Source organism: Anguilla rostrata, chromosome 2 (genome assembly GCF_018555375.3).
Source record: "Anguilla rostrata isolate EN2019 chromosome 2, ASM1855537v3, whole genome shotgun sequence".
Classification (NCBI taxonomy): domain Eukaryota; kingdom Metazoa; phylum Chordata; class Actinopteri; order Anguilliformes; family Anguillidae; genus Anguilla; species Anguilla rostrata.
This window is the reverse complement of record NC_057934.1, coordinates 42,855,863-42,877,860: the sequence shown is the minus strand read 5'-3', so window position 1 is coordinate 42,877,860 and position 21,998 is coordinate 42,855,863. Positions and strand designations below refer to the sequence as shown.

The 21,998-nt window shown below is 41.2% G+C and overlaps 1 protein-coding gene across 5 annotated transcripts in view; it reads left to right on the top strand.

Annotated features, from left to right (window-relative positions):
* LOC135248119 (BAI1-associated protein 3-like) overlaps positions 1-21,998 on the top strand; it is a 37,467-nt gene that overhangs the window by 14,268 nt on the left and 1,201 nt on the right. For 2 of the 5 annotated variants that reach the window (XM_064322369.1, XM_064322368.1), the window contains exons 3-33: positions 5,442-5,529; positions 6,544-6,639; positions 7,048-7,155; positions 8,000-8,059; positions 10,127-10,193; positions 10,858-11,071; positions 11,360-11,404; positions 12,219-12,296; positions 12,536-12,641; positions 12,747-12,854; positions 13,055-13,147; positions 13,235-13,338; positions 13,552-13,669; positions 13,850-13,974; positions 14,334-14,424; positions 14,571-14,627; positions 14,734-14,831; positions 15,079-15,130; positions 15,425-15,576; positions 16,292-16,415; positions 16,673-16,816; positions 17,012-17,104; positions 17,428-17,643; positions 17,880-17,948; positions 18,111-18,190; positions 18,431-18,539; positions 18,832-18,903; positions 19,454-19,537; positions 20,102-20,222; positions 20,650-20,773; positions 21,659-21,885. In XM_064322369.1, the coding sequence (XP_064178439.1) occupies positions 5,442-5,529; positions 6,544-6,639; positions 7,048-7,155; positions 8,000-8,059; positions 10,127-10,193; positions 10,858-11,071; positions 11,360-11,404; positions 12,219-12,296; positions 12,536-12,641; positions 12,747-12,854; positions 13,055-13,147; positions 13,235-13,338; positions 13,552-13,669; positions 13,850-13,974; positions 14,334-14,424; positions 14,571-14,627; positions 14,734-14,831; positions 15,079-15,130; positions 15,425-15,576; positions 16,292-16,415; positions 16,673-16,816; positions 17,012-17,104; positions 17,428-17,643; positions 17,880-17,948; positions 18,111-18,190; positions 18,431-18,539; positions 18,832-18,903; positions 19,454-19,537; positions 20,102-20,222; positions 20,650-20,773; positions 21,659-21,885 (3,323 nt within the window). The remainder of the gene's footprint in view (positions 1-5,441; positions 5,530-6,543; positions 6,640-7,047; positions 7,156-7,999; positions 8,060-10,126; positions 10,194-10,857; positions 11,072-11,359; positions 11,405-12,218; positions 12,297-12,535; positions 12,642-12,746; positions 12,855-13,054; positions 13,148-13,234; positions 13,339-13,551; positions 13,670-13,849; positions 13,975-14,333; positions 14,425-14,570; positions 14,628-14,733; positions 14,832-15,078; positions 15,131-15,424; positions 15,577-16,291; positions 16,416-16,672; positions 16,817-17,011; positions 17,105-17,427; positions 17,644-17,879; positions 17,949-18,110; positions 18,191-18,430; positions 18,540-18,831; positions 18,904-19,453; positions 19,538-20,101; positions 20,223-20,649; positions 20,774-21,658; positions 21,886-21,998) is intronic. The other 3 variants (XM_064322372.1, XM_064322370.1, XM_064322371.1) reach the window with 3 other exon arrangements.

The window sequence follows — 21,998 nt, the reverse complement described above, 5'->3', positions numbered from 1 at the left end:
TAGTGTCTTAAACATTTCCAAATGTTTTTTTTATTATTTCTTTTAAAATGGCTGATTAAACTGGGTGCAAGTTTAATTTGCAGTTAATGAGTCTGAGGTCACTTGTCTGTTTTGCCTTGTACTGCTTTAAATGAATCTAAATGAAAGCACGAACATCACAGTCCTGGAGCTTGTGTTTCAGCCCACTGTTGCCCTTTACAGATGATGTTTTTTCCTTTGGAGTTCGATGCTGACTGCTTTAGACACTGGTTGTGAAAATAAGTCAGTGCATTGATGTTTCTCACTGACGTTCGCATCAAACATACTCCCACACAATTGCAAGCCCTTTAGCAAAGTCTCCCCTTGTAGCTGCGCTCACCATAATTATTGGCAACGAGACCTTTTCTTCAACAATTTTATGCATGACCCTATGCATGCTGAAATATTATTTTCTTAACTAATGGATGAACCACTACCACCTCTTGTCCCTGATTGACCCAGGTGCTATAATTTTAAAAGACGGGGATCAAGTGCTTCTGGTTGCTGGGCTTTTGTTGTTCCCTAACCTCCCATTCTTGCACACTGCCAGCTTCGCCCCCATGCCTGTTCTGTTTTGATTTTACTGAAGTAATTATTACCGGTTTGTTTGGGTACAAGTGGTTTCTTTTTTTCTTTTTTTTAGCACCATTTTTTGTGTAGGGACGCTAGTTCCCTGGAAGACTCACCTCCTGTGTTAAAACATGTGAGTTAGGGAGGATCTTGTTCATTCTGATATAGGTTAGTATTCCAGGAGCTAGCTGCCCCTATTCTTTTATTTTGCAGCCTGTATCTTTACTTTGGCCTGTAATTTATTTCCTTATTAACAATCAACCTTTTTGTTAAATTGGCATTTGGCACCCTTTTATATTGTTGGGCTAAAGTTTCAATTTTAACAGAAATGATGGAATTTCAACTGACTGTACATGCTATACATTAGAATTGTGCAACAGCGGCTCCTCTGGTTGGCCAGCCGCTCACAATCTGCCCAGACCAGCTGCTGCTGGACTGCCGACAGGAAGGAAGTGATGGCTGGCTGCAAGCTTTTCAGCGGTGATGCATGCCATTCTCTGCCTCCCCACATTTATGGAGGCTGTTGTAGCAATGAGATAGGCTTTTCTTATTTAGAGGGGGGTGTTGATCGTGCTTCTGCACTATTTAAATCATATGCTCTTACTCATTCAGATTTCTTTATATTAAGCCCGTCCTGTTAAAGATAATTAGAATTCCCTTGGCCATTTCAAACGAAGGAATCTGTTTTTTTTTTATTTAATTTGAGAGACGAGTGGAAATGCGATAATAGAGATATGAAAATTTGGCAAGACACTTTTGGATTCCTCCTTTCTCTTCTCATTGAAGATCAAGTCGGGAAGGAGACTTTTATACACATTTATACTCGCCATCAATAATTTTACCCCTGCCTCCACCCAGTAACCTCTCCCTGTGACCTGTTATGAAGCTCAAGGTTCTCTTTGTCCTTTTGATGCTGCCCTCGCCCTTCCTTATCAGCAATTATAATTTCATCTTTAATATAGGGCCGACAGAGCTGTTTTATTATTATATCTCAAGTGAAACAGATAAAAATCCTTTCAAGCAGTGTGCTGAATGGGACTTGAGCAGACGGGGCGGTGGAACACACACAAACAGCGATCAGAGGGGGGCCTGCTGCAGGCCGGGGGGGCTGAGTGCCACTCAGGACTGCCTGTGCAGACGAGGAGCGTACTGAGTGGGGCCGAAGCCATTAGAGCCCCTTGTTTTTGCTTCCGGTCCACATTTAATTGTGAGAGAAGAAGAGGTTTATTTTAGTCAAATAGAGCCTATGCATTGTATATCGAGGTCAATTACAAAGCAGCCACGTCTGGATAAAATGAAGAAATTATGCAGTACTCCTTATCGGACTTGAGGAACAGCCTTTTCAGAATCAGGCAAATATTTATTTATCAACCGAATACTGACCAATGCTGCTGCTGTCAACGAAGTAGCACTTTTCAGACATGCGTCTCTATCATTAATGTTTCTTCAGATTTTACAATACGAAGTGACATATTTCAAATACAGTGTGTTGTAGCTTCGAAGCAGTTCCATCGCTGATGAACTGATAAAATGTCCTGTTCCTTTTATTAGATGACAACAAAATAGATGGAAAGAGCCCTCTGTTTCTAAAAACAGATTCCAAACTGCCGTTCAATGTCAGTCTGTCTGTTGGTGCTCAAACACAGTCATTCTGGAAATCTTTCTGTCCCTGGAAATAAAAGAATGCTTTGCAAGAAAACTGGAATGATGGGCTCTTGCTTGCTCTGTCACTGTGTACTCTTCATACCACATTAGCATCACTCTGTACCTCCATAAGTGCTTGTCTGCATCATGCATGACTGCCATCCATTGTGATTACAAGCCAGCCGGGCTTATGTCTTATATTGCTTATATTGGTAGTTCGTCGGGCTGGTGGAAGATTCTTATATGAATTGTACAAAATACATTCCCCCGCAGACAAAAAGAGAAATTCCCTTTTAAATTTAGTCCAAGTTAAAAAAAATGATTGAATGATAAGAAGTGAAAGTGCAGGAGGGAGCTGTTACTTAGCAACACTCAATGGGGTTGTTGTTCGAGCTGTTTTGCAATCCTTGTACACATATGAGCTGTGTATGTATGCATGCGTGTGTGCATGTGTGTGTGTACGTAAGTTTGCTGCATGTCTTTTTCTTTGTTTTAAATGCACATTAGTTTCAGATGATCTCCACGTGTATCAACAATCCAGGATCTCTTCACTCATATCAGTTGAATATCCTATTTCATAATATAATTAATTCCTAGATCTCTTAAAATATATTTATTGTGTCAAGATGACTTCTCACTTTGTTATGCTGTACAATGTGAACTACAGCAATAGAGTTCTCCCATTAATTATGTTTCAATCCTTTATTCACTCCTGAACCCATTGCTCTTTTTCAGGACTACATTTACTCCTTTGCTTACTCCTGTATTCACCTCTGTATTTACCGTAGTCACTCTGAACCCACTCCTGTATTCACATTGCCACAGACGTGTATGCACACTTCCCCTTTCACAGACTACACTCAATGGCAATCTTTAATTGAAAAAAAACAATCATTTTAAAAATAGGCGCTGGCCTAATGTCTTCTATTTAATGAAAATATATTTTATTTTCAACTTTGTTGTTACCATGTGCAGTTGAAAAAGTTCAAATGCACATTTGGAGCTGAATAAACCAAGTAGAATGGGCAGTGATTTGTTTTTTTTTTTTTAATTATTGTTTTGCGTGAGTGTGTGTGGTACTGTAATATGTATAAGCCCTGTGCACACTGTCAATGCAATCACTGTCAAGAGTTCAAATACAGGGATAGATTGAATTGCACTGTGTGTAATATTGGTTCTGAGACCTTGGATTTGAAACTCTCCAGTGTTGAATATATTATGTTTCATTAAGTCAAAAGCACAGACTTCTTTATCCAGATATGTTTTTCCAAGGTCAGGTCAATCCTGTTCAGTGAAGAGCGACATGTGAAGGTCTGCTTCATTACTGACAATTTTACTCAGATGCAATTCCATAGAATGGGAACAGCAAACACACAGCGGTTCACTACTGCAGATTGTTATCATCAGTCTGTCTGTTGTCAATGATTTGCAAACCTTTATTTAAGCTGTCTTGAAAGTTCCTCTTTTGCTGTCAGGTTTTTGTTAGTGGGCTGAATGCTTTAGCATATGGCTATCCATTTCTCCAAAACTTAAAAACAATGCTCTGAAACAAAATGCAGCCAAGTAACCTAAGGAATTAAGGAAACATATGAGCCATGCTTCACTGCATTTACACAGGCTGAACAAGCTTTTGCATCCCCAGTAGCCACACTGCCATAGAAGTTACTGCACATTAACCAGCAAATAATCTCATGATGAACTTCAATATTTGAATCTGCCTCACCAATGTTAGTGATTGTATACAGTAGATTAGCCACTATAATGATGCCCTGGATCCTTGTATGAATGATAAGGAAGGAGTGATGTGGACCAGGCCGGTTAGAGAGCTAAGAAAGGTGTGCTTCAGAGCCCAGGTCATTGGGCATTGTTGTTTATCTGTGGGGTCCTGTAGGCCTGAAGTTTCAAGGTTCTGTGCTGAATTTAACTGCCAAGCATGTTGCATATCCAATGACAGATCAGGTGAATACCCTGCATGTGGTCCCAGTCTATTTTATCTTCCTCAAATAAGGGAAAGACCTCTTCTTTATAGTCAGTGGATATCCTGTCCCCTTTTTTAGAAATGTGATAGTTTGCTCCACCTTGGGCATCTCAAGGCCTGTTGACATTCTGAAATTAAATATGCTTTACTCATTTACTGTGAGGACTGAAAAAAACAGCTTGAGGGCTGTCTTCCTCTGTTTAACTGCTGCGTGGGGCTTCATCATATTTGCCCTTGTGGTATACAAGGCTTCAGTGCAGAGAAACTGCTGTTTGATCACTGCCATTTGTGTTGACAAAGACTATAATACAAGGCTTTATTTAATCAGAAAATAAAATCTGGGTCTGTTCTGTATCTCTCTGTGATATTTAAGCACATACCATTTAAAGACCATATTCTGTTCTACTATTCTGCCCTTTTTTTGTGCTGATGGCCCTCAGCACACATTGCAGACTTAATGTAGACAAAGAGATTTGAACTGGTATGCAAGGAAGCATTTCCAAATCTCAAGTTCAGCTGTGTACATAAATAGTTGTTCTGCATTTGTGATTTGCACTCAAGATAAAAGTGAAAGCATCTGGTGAATCTTGAACAGATTCTCTCTGTAACTGCTGAATCAGAAGCATATTTGCTAGCTTAAAAGCTAATTAAAAGCAAATGGAAAAATAACCATATAAAAGCAGTAAATGTTGTCGCTAAATTTCTTCAGTTCCTGATGAGTCATTGCTTCACCAAGAGTTTGTGCCTCGTGTCAGGGCCTCCATGACCGGGGATCCACCCACTGCAGTGTTCAGAGAGCTTATAAATGAGTAGGATCAGGAACATGTGACCAGACTCTGCAACAGGGTGCCCAGACTCTGCTCCTGTGTGGCCTGGTGGGTCCTGAAGGTAGTGGTTACAAGACCTAGGCTTCATCACTAATAATTTAGAAGAAAACTTTCTTATTCACAGGGAGAGGGGGATCATTTATTCAGTGTATGAGATGCCTCCAATCAAAATGACCAAGATTATGGGAATCATTTCAAATTTAGGGAATAACAAAGCTAGCAGACCCCCACCAGGGTCGGCAGTGAAGAGGCTGCACAAATGTCAGAGGGAGGAGAGGATTTTGGGTGTTCTACAACTCGCTATGGTTCATTAGAAGAATAAGGGGTGGACATTGAATTACCTGCAGGCCATATCTATAATTTGCACTTCCTCATTGCGCTTGTTGGTTGCATCTGTGTTACAGGATAGCTGAAGGCAATGGTGAGTTTTTTGAGCGCATGAAGCACATCCTCCAGAAGCAGGAAAATATGCATCGCACGGCACAGAACGAGGTAAGACACATACACCTTCAACAAGTTTATCCTTAGAAGGTCAGTGGAAAAAGTACAGAATAACTTGTAACTTGTGGTAAATTCTGTGGCAACTGTGTGTCAGTGACCTCTCACCTGAGCCCCAGTATAAGGCACAGAGTAGATAACCGCAATGGGCTGGGAGGATCTGGGTGCAGACGCCCAGCCTGCTGGAGACGGGCCTCCAGTGACGCGTTTGGACAGACGGACAGGGTTAATGAGAGAACTTACCAGGCTGGAGACTCAGATGTTGGCTCTCCGAGGCTCTGTGAAACGCCCACACAAGGGGGAAGCAGCTAAATGAATGAAGGCTATCAGGCTGTTCATGTCAGCCCACTTAGTGTTTAGTGCTGCGGAACTGTAGAAGAGATAGGAGAGAAAATAATATTCACAACTTTCTTGTACAATGATATGGAGGTAGTTTTAAAAAGTCATGATGGAGAAAATGATAAAATTCTAAATGAAAAAGCATTCATGACATCGATGTAATAATCAGGATTAACATCACTCATGAGTGGTAGTTCTGGGGTATAGGTAGTGTCATTTGGTGAGAATGGACAGTTGGTTGTGTAGTTGCGGAGGTACTGGGTTCAGTAGTTGTGGTGCTTGATTCTGAGTCATATTTAATTTGGTTGTTTTTCTGAGCATGTTAAATAATGGAGCTATGGGCAGTATATTTGTTGGAGTACAGGAAGAATAGTTTTGGGGCAGTTGGGTTATCGAGGTGTGGACTTATTTTGCTTTATCATCATTCCGAGAGTTAGTTTTACATTCTTATCTACTTAAAGAACATAGGTGCCTAGGTAAATACCAATACTTACTAATATCTGACAGAAAAACATACTGTAAAGATGTGCAGGTTACAAATACAGAGCAACAATTTGTGAACAAAACAAGACTAGATGCATGTTTTGTATGATGCGTATCTGCTTGGTTGTATACTGCATGCCAGTTGCGTGGGTGTAGAGGGCTGGGTGAGGAGATCAGGGCCAATAGACTCGTTCCTCTCAGGGCCAGGATGGCAATGGCACCGCCCTTCCTTCAGAGACAGTCAGTGGCATCTGTGTTCCAGAGAAAGTGACCAAGAGAGAGGTGAGTAGCCTGGTACTGCTTGGGGTGGGTGGGGTGTAGGTTTGAGTGACATCAACATGAGTCTGATGCATGAAGGGTACATTAAGACTTGACATTTCTCATGTTTTTATCGAATCAACACCTCCGTTCTGGCTCACGAAAACAATTTTGTTATTTGTGGCATTGAGTCTTGCACTCAGCTGGCTTCCACCTACAATATAACAACATTGCAACCATGAGTACAACACATTGGTACAGAGCCCCAAAGCCTCATCCGGCTCGGGTTTTCAATTATGTAAATGCTATATTGACATTCATTTGTATGAAATAAGCTTCCTTTGGCCCCTTGTTTCAGGTGTATCTTATCGGCCTCACCTCAAAATGTTTGTAATGTGTGTTTAAGCTGTAGTAAGGCTCAGTATTTTGCAGCTGGTCCTCCTATATGAAGAAGCAGTCTACACTGTGATGAACAAGGTTGGGGTGCCCTGTCCAGAATATGTGACCAATGAAGGAGCACTCTTCAGCTACCTGCAGAAGGTATACATTCAGCATTTTTCCAGATTTTTCTACCATCCTTTCCCATTTTTGTCTCATATACTTGTAATATTCTAAGCAGAGCCCTTACCATGAAAGGACTTTTATTCTCTAAGAACCCATCGATCAGAGAAGCGTAGGCAGGTGATAGTATTGAGACTGTGTCTGTCTTTCTTAGTCCACGTTTGCCTTAATATAGCAGCCCATGTCTGAGCGAATCGGATGTGTTTTTGTCCAGACGCAATTAGTCATCAAAGCCTGTGCCCGGCATCGTATTGATGTTCAGGTCAGTTATCACAGGCATTTAGATGCATCACACTCCAGTGTGCAGTTTCCTCTCACCCCTAGCCTTGTTGCTCATGGTGACACAGATGACAGTGGCTGCAGTGTTTGATATGGTTTATGAGTCCCTTCCCATCTGAGGTCACTCTGGTAGGCACAAGCTGTTTGTCTAATTTACATGCTGAACGTGCAGTGTTCTGTATCTTTACCTAATGATGCTCATTCTTATTACATTATGAGCAGTTACAGAAGTGTCTCAATGCGAGGGGCTTATTCTAGGTCACAAGTGTCAAGAACAAAGACATATTATTATCCAAAAATATAACCTCGTGTTTTCTGGAGCTTTCCTGTGTTAGCAACCCTGGTTTTTTAGGGACTACTGATTACTACAGAGTGGTTGTGGACACAGAACCACGGTTATAAAAAATGGCTGCCTCACTAATTCTTACTAGTCTGTCCCTGTTCTGCACACATTGCTTTAATGGTTTACCTTCTTTCATTATAAAGAATGGCCTTCACCATTGTATATATCCTCAGCCAAACATACATTGTTTTCTGACCCTAGGTGTTTGACGTAGAACCAGAGGAGCAAAAGACTATTCTACAGAGAGTCCAGGAATCCAAGGTGAGAGGCCCTGTCTTTTATGTTATATTCACCCCACAGATATCTTTACCCATTGTGTCTCTTTTACCTGTTTGTCCACTACAGTCACTGTACTTTCTTAATGCCTTTTCGACAAAGATTAGACGATTCAGCAAAATAACTCTTCATAGAAGAGTAAAAGAAAATACATCTAATAGCTTATTTTGCTTTTGTACTTGATGGGTCCTTTGCCTTAGATGTAAGTCTATGTGAGGCAGATTTTATATAATTTATTTTCTTTCATTTGGCAACTGACCAATGTGACACTTTGCAGCAAATGTCAATGTGAAAAAGACTCCCTGTCTACTCAGCTTTTTAGAGTGATTCTGAAGGAATCAAAAATAGTTTGTACACTCTATACACTGGCCTTACATCTCAGCCTGCCTGAAGGTCACATCAAGCTGGATAGCATCTTAAACTCAACCTGGCTAAGTCTGAGGTGCTGTACATTGCCTCCAAGTTCTCACCACTACTAGACATCTCTCCTTTCGATGCTACAGGAAAGCTCACTCAGAGCTCTCTTGTTCTGATGTACTTATCACAATTGTTAATATTTCAGTTTTTTTCCCTGAATCTCTAAAGTCAGCTATCATCAGACCACTTCTAAAAAAGAACAGTCTTGATCCCTCCATCATTAGTAATTTGTAATCATTTTGTTCTCTGAAAGATCCTTGAAAAAGGCTGTCTATAAGCAATTTCATGACTATTTAACTTTCCATCTGCATGATGCTTTCCAGTCAGGTTTCCATGCCAATCACAGCACTGAAATGGCCATAGTTAAGCTTATTGAATATTGAATGAATGAATGAATTAATGAATTAATTAACATTTAATTTGATTACATTTTATTTGATTCAACTTTTAATTTTATTCAGTATTTATTTAATCATTTTTGTTGCATCCACTCCTCTTATCTCAGGTCTTCTGGCACCCACCGTTTAGTTGATCCAAAGAAAAAATCAAAATTTGGTGAAATAGTTTTTTGTCATTATGCTCCCAGTGGTTGGAATGGTTTTCCAGACAACTTGAGATGTGCCCTAACTTTAACTCCATTTATAAACAGACTAATGGGCCGTCTGGGTAGTGTAGAGGTATAAGCACTTGCCTACCAGAGACCTGGGTTCAATCCCCAGCAGTGGTACTTCCGGCTTGGTCAGACGTTCCTACGAACACGGTTGGCAGTGTTCGCAGGTGGGAAGCCGGTAAGGGTATGAATCCTGATCGTTGCATTAGCGACTCCTACTGATTGGTCGCGACGCCTGTTCAGCAGGGAGGGGATCTGGGGAAGATGAACCTCCGCTCGTGTTACGCTCTCCCAGTGAAACTCGCTAAGGCTTTTGATTAGTGTTTCTGTTTGTGTGTATGTGTGCTTGGATATTTGTTTGTGTGTCCGCTGATGGGGTGGGGAGGGCCTTGGTGAAGGTTTGCTGTCTTTTTATTATGTATGTGCTGGATGTATGTGTACACAGTAAAATGCACAATGTATGTGCTATTGATTTTAATGTGAAGCTTATTGAGTTTGAGCTCATTGTATATTATATGTGGTATATAAATAAAATCTTGACTTGACTTGACTCTTATAATACACGATCCATAGGGATAACCCTGGATGAGCAGCTGTCCATCTCTCTCCATATAATAGCAGTGAGTCAGGGGTCTAGATTGTTTCTATACAACATACAAAAAATGCGCCCTTCCTCACCACCTACTTAAAACATCTGGTACTCTCCTGCCTGGAATACTGCAATTCTCTTTTTACCAGTCTCCCTGTTTGTGCCACTTAACCTCTGAGCTAATATAGAAAGCCGATGCACATGCTTTCCCAGGCATGTTTATGTTGCACCCCTCCTCATCTCACTTCATCGGCTACCTGTTAGATCTTGCATCATGTTTAATTCCTTGGTAATAGGCTACTGGGCAGTGAATGGAACAGTCCAACTTAACTTTAATCTTCAAACTTGCACCCCGCCAGATCTCTCTGATTCACAACTTTGAGGGGGTTTCACATAGTTAAAGTTTTTTTTTAATTAATTTATTTTTTTTTAACAGAGAGCAAGCTACTCCTTGAAGGTTTCTGTCATGGAAGGGAAAAATCTTCTGGCAAAAGATGCCAATGGTGAGTTTCCTCTGTTTCCTATTCCTTTAATAAAAATAACAGAACATTTAGTTAATTGGTAAGCCAGTATGTCATGTTTTGTCATTCAACTAAGGAATAATGAAAACAAAATGTCTAACATATCTAAAAAAAAATCTAACATATGTTCTGGTTCCCTGGCTCCAATATGTTCAATAGTCATGCTTATGTAACTGTCCAAGAGAAACATTTTCTTCAGAAGCTTGGGAGTTTGGATGCTGTGTGCACAGTCGCAATTTTGAACAGTTGAAGGATGACATTTGAATAAATATCAAATATGAGGATATTTATAAGCTGCACACTGTACAAATTGTTTGGTTTCTCTCTGAAACCATCATGTTTGTATATAGGCAACTGACAGGAGTGATAAGATGAATATAAATAGGACCAAAATGGAATTGCACAAATAAATTAACAAACAACGTAACTGTTATATACTGTAGCTGTCCTGCTCCCTTGTTACATAGATCACACTGTGATCAAATTAATGTATGAGCTTTTATCGTCAGTGGATCTGTTTATCCAAAGAGGAAATGGATCTGTTCATCCCCATCAACTTGAAAGAAGCTAATGGTATTGCGAGTGTGTGCTGAAATGGAAGAATGAAAAGATTTGACCACTATTGTCTCATCTTGGTGCCTTGAAGGTTACAGTGACCCCTACTGCATGCTGGGAATACTCCTGGGCCAAATCCCAAGGGAGCTAGAGGAGAGGAAAGAGAGAAAGTTCAGCTTCCGCAAGAAAAAGGACAAGACAGAGAAGCGCTCCAGTGCCAGGGAGGTACTGGCAGCCAAGTGCATCCAGGTCACTGAGGTCAAACCCGAGACTCTCAATCCTGTGTGGAACGAGCATTTTGTTTTGTGAGTTATACTACAGTTGTCTTCTTTAAAAATAAAACCATTTTCACAAGACACCCAACATTCTCTTTATTGAATAAAATCTAGTCTTTCTTTAGCATTATTTGAGATGCAGATGCACTCTTGTTCTAATTATTTTGTAGTATTTTGTTATCATATGACAGTTTCCGGAATCTTTTAAAATCTCTCGGTTTTCAAGGAGATAAAATGATTGGGTTGAGTGGTAATGTTTGTGGAGCTTAGAGACACTAAACTGATTCTTGTTATTTATTTATTTATTTTTTTTTATAGTGAAATTGATGATGCCTTGAGTGATCTACTCCATTTGGACATATGGTGAGATGCAGCATCAAAAAAGTTCCTGCTGAATGTCAGGACTGTAAAATCATGTTGTCCAATTAAAATGGTTTCACTACTTGAATCAATATTGGTTTACTGCACTTATCCATTTGTAGACATATATATGCAAATACAATATAACTCCATGTGGATCATTATAATAGTACCATGTCGATAATAGATTATGAATTTTTACAATGTAATATTCTTTGAAAATGTTTTAGAGTGGAGAATGATGACCTAGTCTGAAAATCTGATGGCAAGCCTAACCCTAGGCTTATCATCTGAACAAATTCATTCAGAAATTTGGGATATCTTCTCTGGTGTGGTGTGAAGTGTTTTCATCAGCTTTTAGTTAAAGCCCTCAGAAAACTCCACTTCCTGTTCATCACTCCTTGAAAGTTCATCCATGTTTGCTGCTGTGTAGTTACTTGGCTTGGACCTCTCTGAAGAAGATTGATGTACCTGCTGCCAAGTTTTATTTATGGCTCACTTGTTGCAGTTTGCTAGCTAAAGAATAAGGATATAAAAACGCTTGACTCGTCAGGCTACTGGTGTGTCAGGCTAAATGGAGTCTGCACAGTCATTGCCATAATGACTGCACTTCACATAGATCCGTGCAATTTTGCAAGCCTTTATAGTCTGTAACGTCTTCATCTTAAATGTTGGTCAGTGAGTTGAAGAATCACACTGAGGAACAAGCAAGCCAGCGATTACTGTTGAAAGTGAGCTCGGGTATTTTTCTAGCTCTTGACAGGGACTGTGATGGTGATACCATGTGGTGACATCTGACTTCTGGATGCTTCTTTAGGGATCACGATGATGACGTCTCTGTGTCTGAGGCCTGTAAGAAGCTCAATGAAGTCAGTGGACTCAAAGGAATGGGCAGGTGCAGTGCACGTGGACAGTCATGAATGTCATGAATGTTTTAAATCCGTTTAAACATTCAGTCTGAATCACTTTATTTGTACAGGGTATTTTTAAACTATAATTTGAAGTACAAGCTGTTGAGTGTAACAAAGAAATTTCTGAGGAACTGTCATTAAGTGTGATAATCTGCAGTAACTGTTTCCTGCTCTTCCAACTGCCTTGATTGATTGCATATTCATTATCGCACTGCTGTACCAGATATTTTAAGCAGATTGCCAAGTCTATGCGATCCAACGGCAATGCAGCATCGGCAGTGGAGGAGAATGTGGATGACTTTCTGGGCTGCCTGAACATTCCTATTAACGTGAGCTGTGCTGCTACAGTATATGGGAAAATCCTGGGACAGGGTAACCCTGGTAACATGCTGACCAGTGAGATTACAGGATTATGGTCATGTTCTTTCATTCAGGAAATCCCAGCAGTTGGATGTGATAGGTGGTTCAAACTTGAGCCCCGAACCAGTGCCTCCAAAGTGCAGGGAGAGTGTCACCTGATCCTGAAGCTCTTCACCACGCAGGTACATGCATCCCCCGAATCCAGCACAGACCTTGCTAAAGATGAATCTAACCAGCTCATCTGCATTGGCTGCCAACTTCACTGGAGCCACCAAGAACATTGAGGGGAATGAAAGAAAGCCAGCCCCACTGTAACACACTGACACCTTTACATTAAGGTTCAGACAGATAATGTGATCAAATGCCTGTTTTATTCCCCCAGAGAGACACATCCCTAAGTAAAAGAGATTCGCACTTGGCTATTCATGAGAAGCTCCTGAGCCAGATAATCGGTTATGAGCACTCTCAGGTTCAGGTAAATCTGTGATTTTAGTTTCAGGCATTATCATTGAATTAAAATGGGGCAAAACTTTGACAGTGTCCTGTGCTTCTCTCTTTCCAGGTTAAGCCCTACAGCTGGGATGGGAAACTGAGTCAGCCGGCGCAGACTGTGCTGTCCCACCATGCCGTACAAGTTGACCTGTCACCACTACAGCAGGCCATTATGTGAGCTTTTATAAAAGACAAAAACAGTTCTGTACTTTGATTGGTTACATAGAATTGCTCAAGCAGGAGTCCCCAGCTTTATACACGTACTGTACCAATCAAAATGATAACGTATTGCACAGATGTCTCTGCATTAATACCAAGCACTTCAATCCGTGTAGAGTGGAAGGTTAGAAGAATAACAAGAATGTCTCCTGCTGTGTGCTCCTTCAGACGGTGGAAGTGCTACAGCTGCCATCACCGATCCCAGCGAATGTGTTACTCCTTTCTCCTTGGGCTCCTGAAGAATATCGAGGAGGAGTGGGACGCCTCCTCCGTACAGGGGGAGCTGGTGAGTCACCTCTCAGCCCTCTCTCCTGTCTGGCAGAGGTCACATGGTGCAGAACCTCATTGAGGCCAACATCAAAGGCCACAGTCATGAGTAGAGTGTCATTTCTTGCAAGTGGGCAAATCTAATAAGGCTCTGGAACATGTTGCATGTTTTGCCACCTGAATTTATGTACACGTGCAGGAAGCTAGCCTGGCCGACAGTTTCAGGCTCCACACGGACTACTGCCTGTCTCTCCTGAGGAACATGCGTCAGGCGTTTCCCTGCTCCAGCCCCTCTGCCATCACTCGCTGTGAGTTCATGCTGAGGTAAATACGGGCGAATCAGCTTTGAACTGCCGCCTTGCTGTCGCACAGCGACACCGGTGACACCAATCTTTATTTTATTAAACAAGGCATTGGGCACTGGTGAATGAAAGGGGAATGAGGAGGGGTTTGTCCTTTTGGATGTTTAAAGGCTTTGCTTAGTGGCAGGGATCATTCAAGGCTCTGGGAACCTTTAGAGCTGACTCCTTTGACCCCATTTCCTTCAAAGTTCAGTTCAAAGTGTGTACAGTGAGAAGAAGCAGAGGGCTCTGCAGGGTTACCTGCTTTGCTCATGCCCACATGGAAACATTTCTGTCATTATGTTGTTTGAATAGTGTCTGAGATGTTTATTTGTGACCTAGGACCTTAGGACACATTCACACCATGCAGGCCTTTAAGACTGTGTGTCCCTTCCGCAAGGAGCTGCACCTGGAAATTGCCACTGTCATTAAGGTCCAGAAGAATAAATATCGTACCCTCAAATATATTTTAATATATTTCACATACATTTTATATATTTCTATATATTTTACATAAATATCAATATTTATCTTTTATTGGTCTCCTTTAATTATTTTTCTTGTTTTTCATTTCTACAGAAGACTACATTGGAATGGTATGAAGGAATCATTTCACAATATAAACCAGATGAAGGGGTACGTTTCTTGCAATTTTACGGTTTAGAGCACAGCCTTGGTGTTGAATGTTGAATGAAGTCTAGTTCGATTGTCTGATTGAGCCTTGGGCTCCACATTAATACAGACCCTGGAGGAGAAGCTGAGACGGCTGGTCTTGGTGGTGGATGCAGTGTGTACAGATGTACAGAGAGGGCATAATGTCTACAATAAGCTCTTCTCCAGGTACCTGTCTACCTACCCCGTCACCGTACAGAGCTTCGTTAGTCCTGACCTCCAGACAGGCTCATTCAAAGCTCCTCTGTGCTCATACGAACACTGAAATATTTAAAAGCACCTTCACAAGTGAACTAATCAATTAAACTCAAAGGTTTGGTTTTGATCGCTGTGCTTAATTGGAAGCGATATGCAACAAACTCGGAATTGAATAACAAACTTCAAGTCTTTGTTGTTGTTGCCTTTCGCCTTGCAGTTCTGTGAATGTGGAATTCTTCAGTGTCTCCTACCGTCAACTGGAAAAACTGGTAAGAAATTATTTATGACTGTTTTCTCTGTATAATAATTTTGTCATTGCTTGATGAAACACTTTTGTGGACTTTTTTCAATGTAAATGATTTTTCAAATTACTTTTCCCTCATATTCATGCAGAGCGCACTTCATGTGTTGTTGTTTGTTATTTTTATAGACATTACAGAGATGTTATGTGAACCACATCATGTCAGAGGAAACATTTACTGGTAAAAAATCCGTAGAGTTTCAGCCTCCATTGACACAAAAGCATCATGGTAGTTACTGTGGTACTGTCTGCACTGTCTCAGGTGGCAGATGATGTGAGCACAGCCATGGAAAGAGTGCGTGGAACGCTGGAGCAGGAGGGCTCCAAGCTGACCCACACCATGGGGGAGACACTCTTTGAGCTCTACATTTCCCTCAAGACTCTCAAACTCTTCAGGGAGTTTCTGCCTCTCAGGTGAGTTCAGAATTGGGTCCTTCGCCCCTTAAATCCAACTTCCTGACACTGAACTGTCCCTCCGCTCTTCTGAGTGTCAAATATCCTCATGTTTTTGAAGGCTCATGACAAATAAGATAGTGGTTAATACAGAGTAATGCAGTGTAGATGAAGAGGTAGCCTGGGGGAGCTGCTGGCTAGAGTTTCCCTTTAGGCCACTGTTTACTGTGCAGATGGGTCCCAGGCTGGCATCATATCTAAATAATGCTAGTGGGGACTTTGGCGCATAATTCGCTGCGTTGTTTCAGTTGGAGGGATGCCAATGTTTCAGTTTTCACCAAGGACCCCTTCTGGTCAATCAGGCACCCACAGTCTGCCTGCAGATGTGCACACAAAATGTCATCCTCCAACTCAATGTCTGCCAGACTAATGGGTGGACTGTGGAGTTAAAAGAAGCAGTGGCTGACTTTGCATTTTGGAGGAGAGTGCGGTTGTCTGTGCTCTACTGAATTGATAGGAAGTTGCGGCATTTCAGCGAAGTGCATAAACACAGGTTAAAAAGGCATAGCCTTCTCTAAACTCCAGAGGTAGCCCTTAGCCATGACAATGCATTGTAGTATGCCTGACAAACAGCATTGCAGCAGAAATAAGAATCCATCTCAGTTTGACTTGAGCCCTTTGACATTTACAGTTAAATGACATTAAATATCCATATACATTACATATATTTTTTCAGGGATGCCAAGATATTGGCACTAACAGGATTTCATGAGTGGTTCAAGACCTCCATTCATATGTGGCTGCAGATAGTCCATGAGAAGTCATGTGACAGAATTCGCAGAGCTGTGGAGGTTGACCAGGTGAGAGTGTGACAGGTACAGATTGTCTCAATTTGAAAAAATAATTTGTGAATTTGAAGCAACGCACTCTTAGAAATAGTCTCCAACCTCACAAAAGTTAGATTGTACATGCAGTCTCTCCAGTTTAATTACTTAATTAACATTGAAGTGGTTTTCCACCCTCGTACTGGAGACAAATAAGAGCAGTTATTCACTTATTATCATTGAGTCAGTCAGCGTGTGAGTCACTGATGCCCATGTGGTTCTTATCTGGGCAGCTGGAGCCTGTCCACAGTCTGTCCAAGCATAGCACCTCAGCCGTGGATGTGACCACCTGCTTCAGCCAGGTGCAGCAGTTCTGGGCTCAGCTGGCCTGGCCTGATTCAGCGGGGGCCTTCATCTTTGTGACTCGACTGACAGATGTGAGTGATGCATGTCCCGCCTCCAATCTCTCAGTTTCTTAAAGGGGAGTTTTCATTAAAAACGCTATCATGAAGCTCCCAAGCTTAACAACTATGCATTAGAGATAGATTGAACCTGAGCAAAGGGCAGAGTAACTGATGTGATTTCTTCTCTGCAGTGCAGGAGTATCTGATGTCATTTATTCTTTGAAACAGGATATTTGCAGCGCAGCTGTGCTTTACTCTGAGCTGATCAAGTGTAAAGTTGAGAAGAGACAGCTTGGACAGGACAAGAACCTCACCAGCCAGGTTGTGTCCACATGCAGAGAAAGAGAAATGGAATCACCCAGATTGACCATAAATATTATTATATTTTTAAAATTAATATAATAATGCCTTTGTAATACCCAGGGTTCCTTCACAGATAATATAACTATCTTTGCCCCACATTAACTCTTATGAAGTTTGTTTCTATTATAAAATACAATAAAATATTTTATATTATAAAATATTTAATTTTGCATTTAGGGATTTTGCTGTATTTACATAATCTCCTCACCTCATTCATCATTCAGTTTTTTAAACTTCTGCCTAGCAGCCTACTTCATCACCTTCTGTTGTGCCCTTGGCAGCTGTGCATCGCTCTGAACAACATTGAGCATGTGCGGGCGTTCCTGGGCAACCTGCCCCAGGACCTGGACTGGCGAAGCCTGGAGCAAACCATGGAGGAGTCCTGTGGAGTGGACGGCAAGGAGCAGGTCAATAAGGCCCTCAACGTCCAGCTCTACAACATCGACATGGACCTGCAGAGAGAGGCGAAGCGCATGATCACACACCTCACTGATAAGGTACAAGGAAAGGGGGTTAAAGACAAGCAACAAGTCCAAAAGCCTTCAAAGGGCTTCATATATTTTTAAAATGTGGCCATTATCAAATAACACACACTAAAATAACGTGTTTAACATTCCCAAACTGGACAGTATGGTTTCTTTACCCAAGCACATTTCAGGAATCTGAGGGGGTTTTAGGGTCTGAGACAAAATATTGTCTCTCTTTTTTATGTTCCTTTTCTACCCTAATTTAGATGATTTTGGATCTCAAGAAGTACATCCAGCATATCAGTCTCTCCCCAGACACCATCAACAATGATGATGTAAGTATGTCTTTTGAGCTAATTTTCTCTATTGCCATCCTTGTTAGTGTCCAAAGACTGTATTCTTTTTTCAGTCCTTGTTAAGAGTCCTCTCTTTGGAGCACAGATGGATACAGATTAATTCTTTTCTGCTCACTCCAGAATGTTCTCCCTCTTTTCTAGGCTGTGTCCCCTCTGATGAAATATTTAGATGACACATTGGTGCTCTTCAGCGAGTCACTCATGAAGGAGAATCTGGCCAGGTGAAAATGGTGCATTAAAGACATGAAAAAATCATTGGGATAGTGGCCTTTGAAGAAATAATTTTATCCAAGTTGACAAGTGTGAGATTTGTAATCACATTAGTTTTTAAGTAATACTGTATGTTAGTTAAAAGTTTAATCATGGTACAATTACCGTACCATAGATCAAAGGAGTTGTCTGCATGGGTTATATAGATGATGTACTGTTGATGCTGTAATGTGGGTCCTTCTCTATCCCAGGATTCTGCAAGGCTTGTGGCGTCTGCTACTTAGAATGATCTTTGACACGGTGGCTGACAATCGAGGCGTCTCCCTGGAGTTCTATGGGAGATTTCACTTCACTGTGGAGGTCAGTCAAAAAAATAGATGCCATACAGTATGTTGAATCAGAATACCAAAATACCCTGTGACTGTCTCGAAGGACCAGGCACAATCCTTATTCAATCAGAGATTAATCTGTTAATCACAGGTCTAATGATCTTTATATGATTGCAACCTATAACTTAAGTATATTTAATTGTCAGCCTCAAGATATTAGTGAGATCATGTGCTACATCATCAGTAATCTTTCCAGGCCTTATTCAAACAACTGGCCTTAATCAGAGGCTGCCTTGCAGTTTGTGACTCTGTGCTGTTCCCAGGCTCTGGTGGAGTTTTTCCATGCTGAAGGAGAGGGTCTGTCACTGGAGGATCTCAGGAATGAAGACTACAAGGTGCATTTAATTCATAGAATTTTTAAACGTGCAGTTTCTGCTGTTCAATAAAGCAAAGTGAGTAAACAAACCTGCCATTAAGATTTTCAAGAACTTTTCAGTGACTGGGCGAAATCATTATTCTAAATTTGTTTGGGCAGAGGTGGAAAGGCCAAGGGTCAGAAAGTAACAGTCCTACCATGTGTTTCTTCCACCCATGAACTGATTTCACTAATTGGTCTACCTCCTGCCTGAAGATTTGTGCCAATTATCAAAAGCAGGAACAAAATACTAGGGAGGACTTTAACTTTCTGAACCTGGATTTTCCACCTCTGCATTTGGGCCTTGAGGCCTGTGCAGTCCATTCTCAAGACTTGTGGAAATTTTCAATCCTGTAACAAGGCATCAAACTGTGGGAGTGTTATTGACTGGAGTTTTATTTATTTACATCTCATCTGTACTGTATAACGCATGTGACCACACAGTTCTCATCACAGGAACACAGAGCTCACACTTATGTTCTTAAGGACTACATGACATAGCAAACTGGGTGAATCACTTCATGTTTCAGGCTCTGGAGGAGGAATTGCGCCTCAACAAGTGCTCATCTAACGAGCTGATCGAGCAACACTTCCTGGAGAAGATCGCACAACAGGTACATGGAGGTCACTGTGTATGGAGGGCTGCTGTTTTGTGGTTAAAAATGAATTTGCTATTTGCAGTAAGTATGAATTCCCATACCCCATTCTATCATACAGTGTATGAGTACTAGCTGAATGGAAAATGGATGCAGGTAAATTGATGAATGTGCATGTGATGCATTAATATGTCCAGACTGGGAAGGGGAATTGCCACCCTTTGCTGCATAAGTTGACAGGTTAGCTTTGGTACAGGTACTGTTGTGAACTAGTTTATACAGTAGAGAGAGAGAGAGGGTCCAATTTCTTGGTTCTTAACAAAACCAGGGGGCCTGACATATGGTAACAGTCTACTCAAAAATAATACATACAATAATACATTCATACATCATACAGACAAGCTCAGTATCTATTAAGTAAGTAATAGATACTTACTTAATAAATACTAAGTATCTAATAAGCGACTTCATTCATACCTGAGGTAACACTTTTTTTTTTTTTTACATATGAATCATTGACAGTATTTGGTCTTGTTCAGGTTACTCAATGACATGTATTTACTATGGCCTCCTGTCTTTCAGAGGATGTTGAAGCACAGTAGGTTTGGCCGGATCAGTGTCAAGTGCTATTATGAAGCTTCTGACCAACGACTAACCGTGGAGATTTTGCATGCAGCCAACCTTATTGCATTGGATGCCAATGGTGAGCAATATGCCCATACAGCCTGTCAGAGACTTTTACTTAAAAAATTGGGCTGGATGGCGCTGTTCTAGATTTCGGATGGGCACAGTGGTCCAGACTAAGACCGGCAGCCCAGCAGGGTGACGCACAATTGGCTCTAGAATCACCCAGGGATGCCAGTGTCTCTTCACATACCAATGATCCCGGGTTGATCAGGTGCCTGTAAATCTGACTGTTTAGCTGCATATGAAGTATGTTCCTCCAGCTCATGTCTGTGCAAACCTGATTTGTGAACCACAGTGTGATAGGAAACAATGGCTAACACCATGTGCTCTGTAATTGAGCCTGAGACTCTGCAGGCTTGTCTGTGCTCTCTCAAACAGATAATGGTAGTTGCAGCATTGATAAATATAAAATTGGCTTATGCGGTTTCTCTGATCTCTGTCAGGTCTGAGTGACCCCTTTGTCATCGTGGAACTCTGTCCTCGCCATCTGTTCCCCGCGGCCAAAAGTCAGCGAACCCAAGTGAAGCCCAAGACCCTGCACCCTGTCTTTGATGAGCTCTTCCAATTGTGAGAGGCCATTGTTCTAGTTGTGAAAAAAAGATGGAGTACTTAAAATTTAAACAAGAACTATGCTGGTTTTCGATCCATTTTTAATGCCTACAACCGGCGCAATCTACCTAAACATCCAAGTATTTTCTGTGTGTCATTGTATTACCATGTTCAACTCATAAACATGTATATTCATTTTTTTGGCAAAATATTATATCAACACAGTTGAAAACCTGCCTCTTCCAATATGTCTTTTAATGGGGACTTGGGAAGCCATGTAAGTAATTTACAAAAGATAAAATATAGTGGATTCAATACAAGTAATAAAAACATTGGTGTGCATGAGGGGCATCTTTACTAATCGTAACATTTTAACAAAACTCCACTATAGAATCATGATGAGGGCGTTCAAAAACTCACCCAACCTACCAATTTGGGTGAATTTTTCATTACAGATTTAATAGCAGTAATAATACTAAAATACATGAATGCATCCATGTTACGGGTTTCACTGGGGAACATTGTCCAGTAGTTATGTATACAGTATGATGTCACATCAGCGTGCTCACTTAAGGTTCAAAAAATGAACTGACATGGAAAATCATTCCATTTCTCCTTTCGGTGAATCACAGATCCAAACAACTCAACTTCTGTTATACCAGTGCACGTATTTGCCCTTCAGTTTGCAGAGAATGAAAGCACCTTCTCCTTGATTTCTGTGGAAGCTAATGATAATGTACATTTCATCAAATGTTGTAAAAGGGAAAGTGCAGGTATATTACTTTTGATTAGTTACTGCATCGCCCACTATAAACAGGGCAGTTTTGCTGTAACTGAGTTGGAAGGTCAGTCAGTGCGTTTGTATTTTATTTACACGCCCCCGTTTTGCACTGCCTCCCACAGTCACGTCAGCCCTGAGCAGTACCGGCACTCATCTTCATGTGTGACCTTCACCGTGATGGACTACGATTGGCTGTCCACCAATGACTTTGCCGGGGAGGCCATTGTTCCCCTTAGTGACCTCTGTGGGCTGGATAAGCCCAGTTCACATGGAGGGGGCACGATGGTGCAGCCACTCATCCTACACCTGTCCCGGCCCAAGCCAAGTGGTAAGACCCAATCTAATGGGGGTATGTAAATTCAGACGTCATCACCATGTTAACTGTTGAAATGGTTTTCTGAGGTTAATTTAAATGTTTGTAAGCCTTGAAAATAATGCCATTATTTCTGACAGTTTCAATTC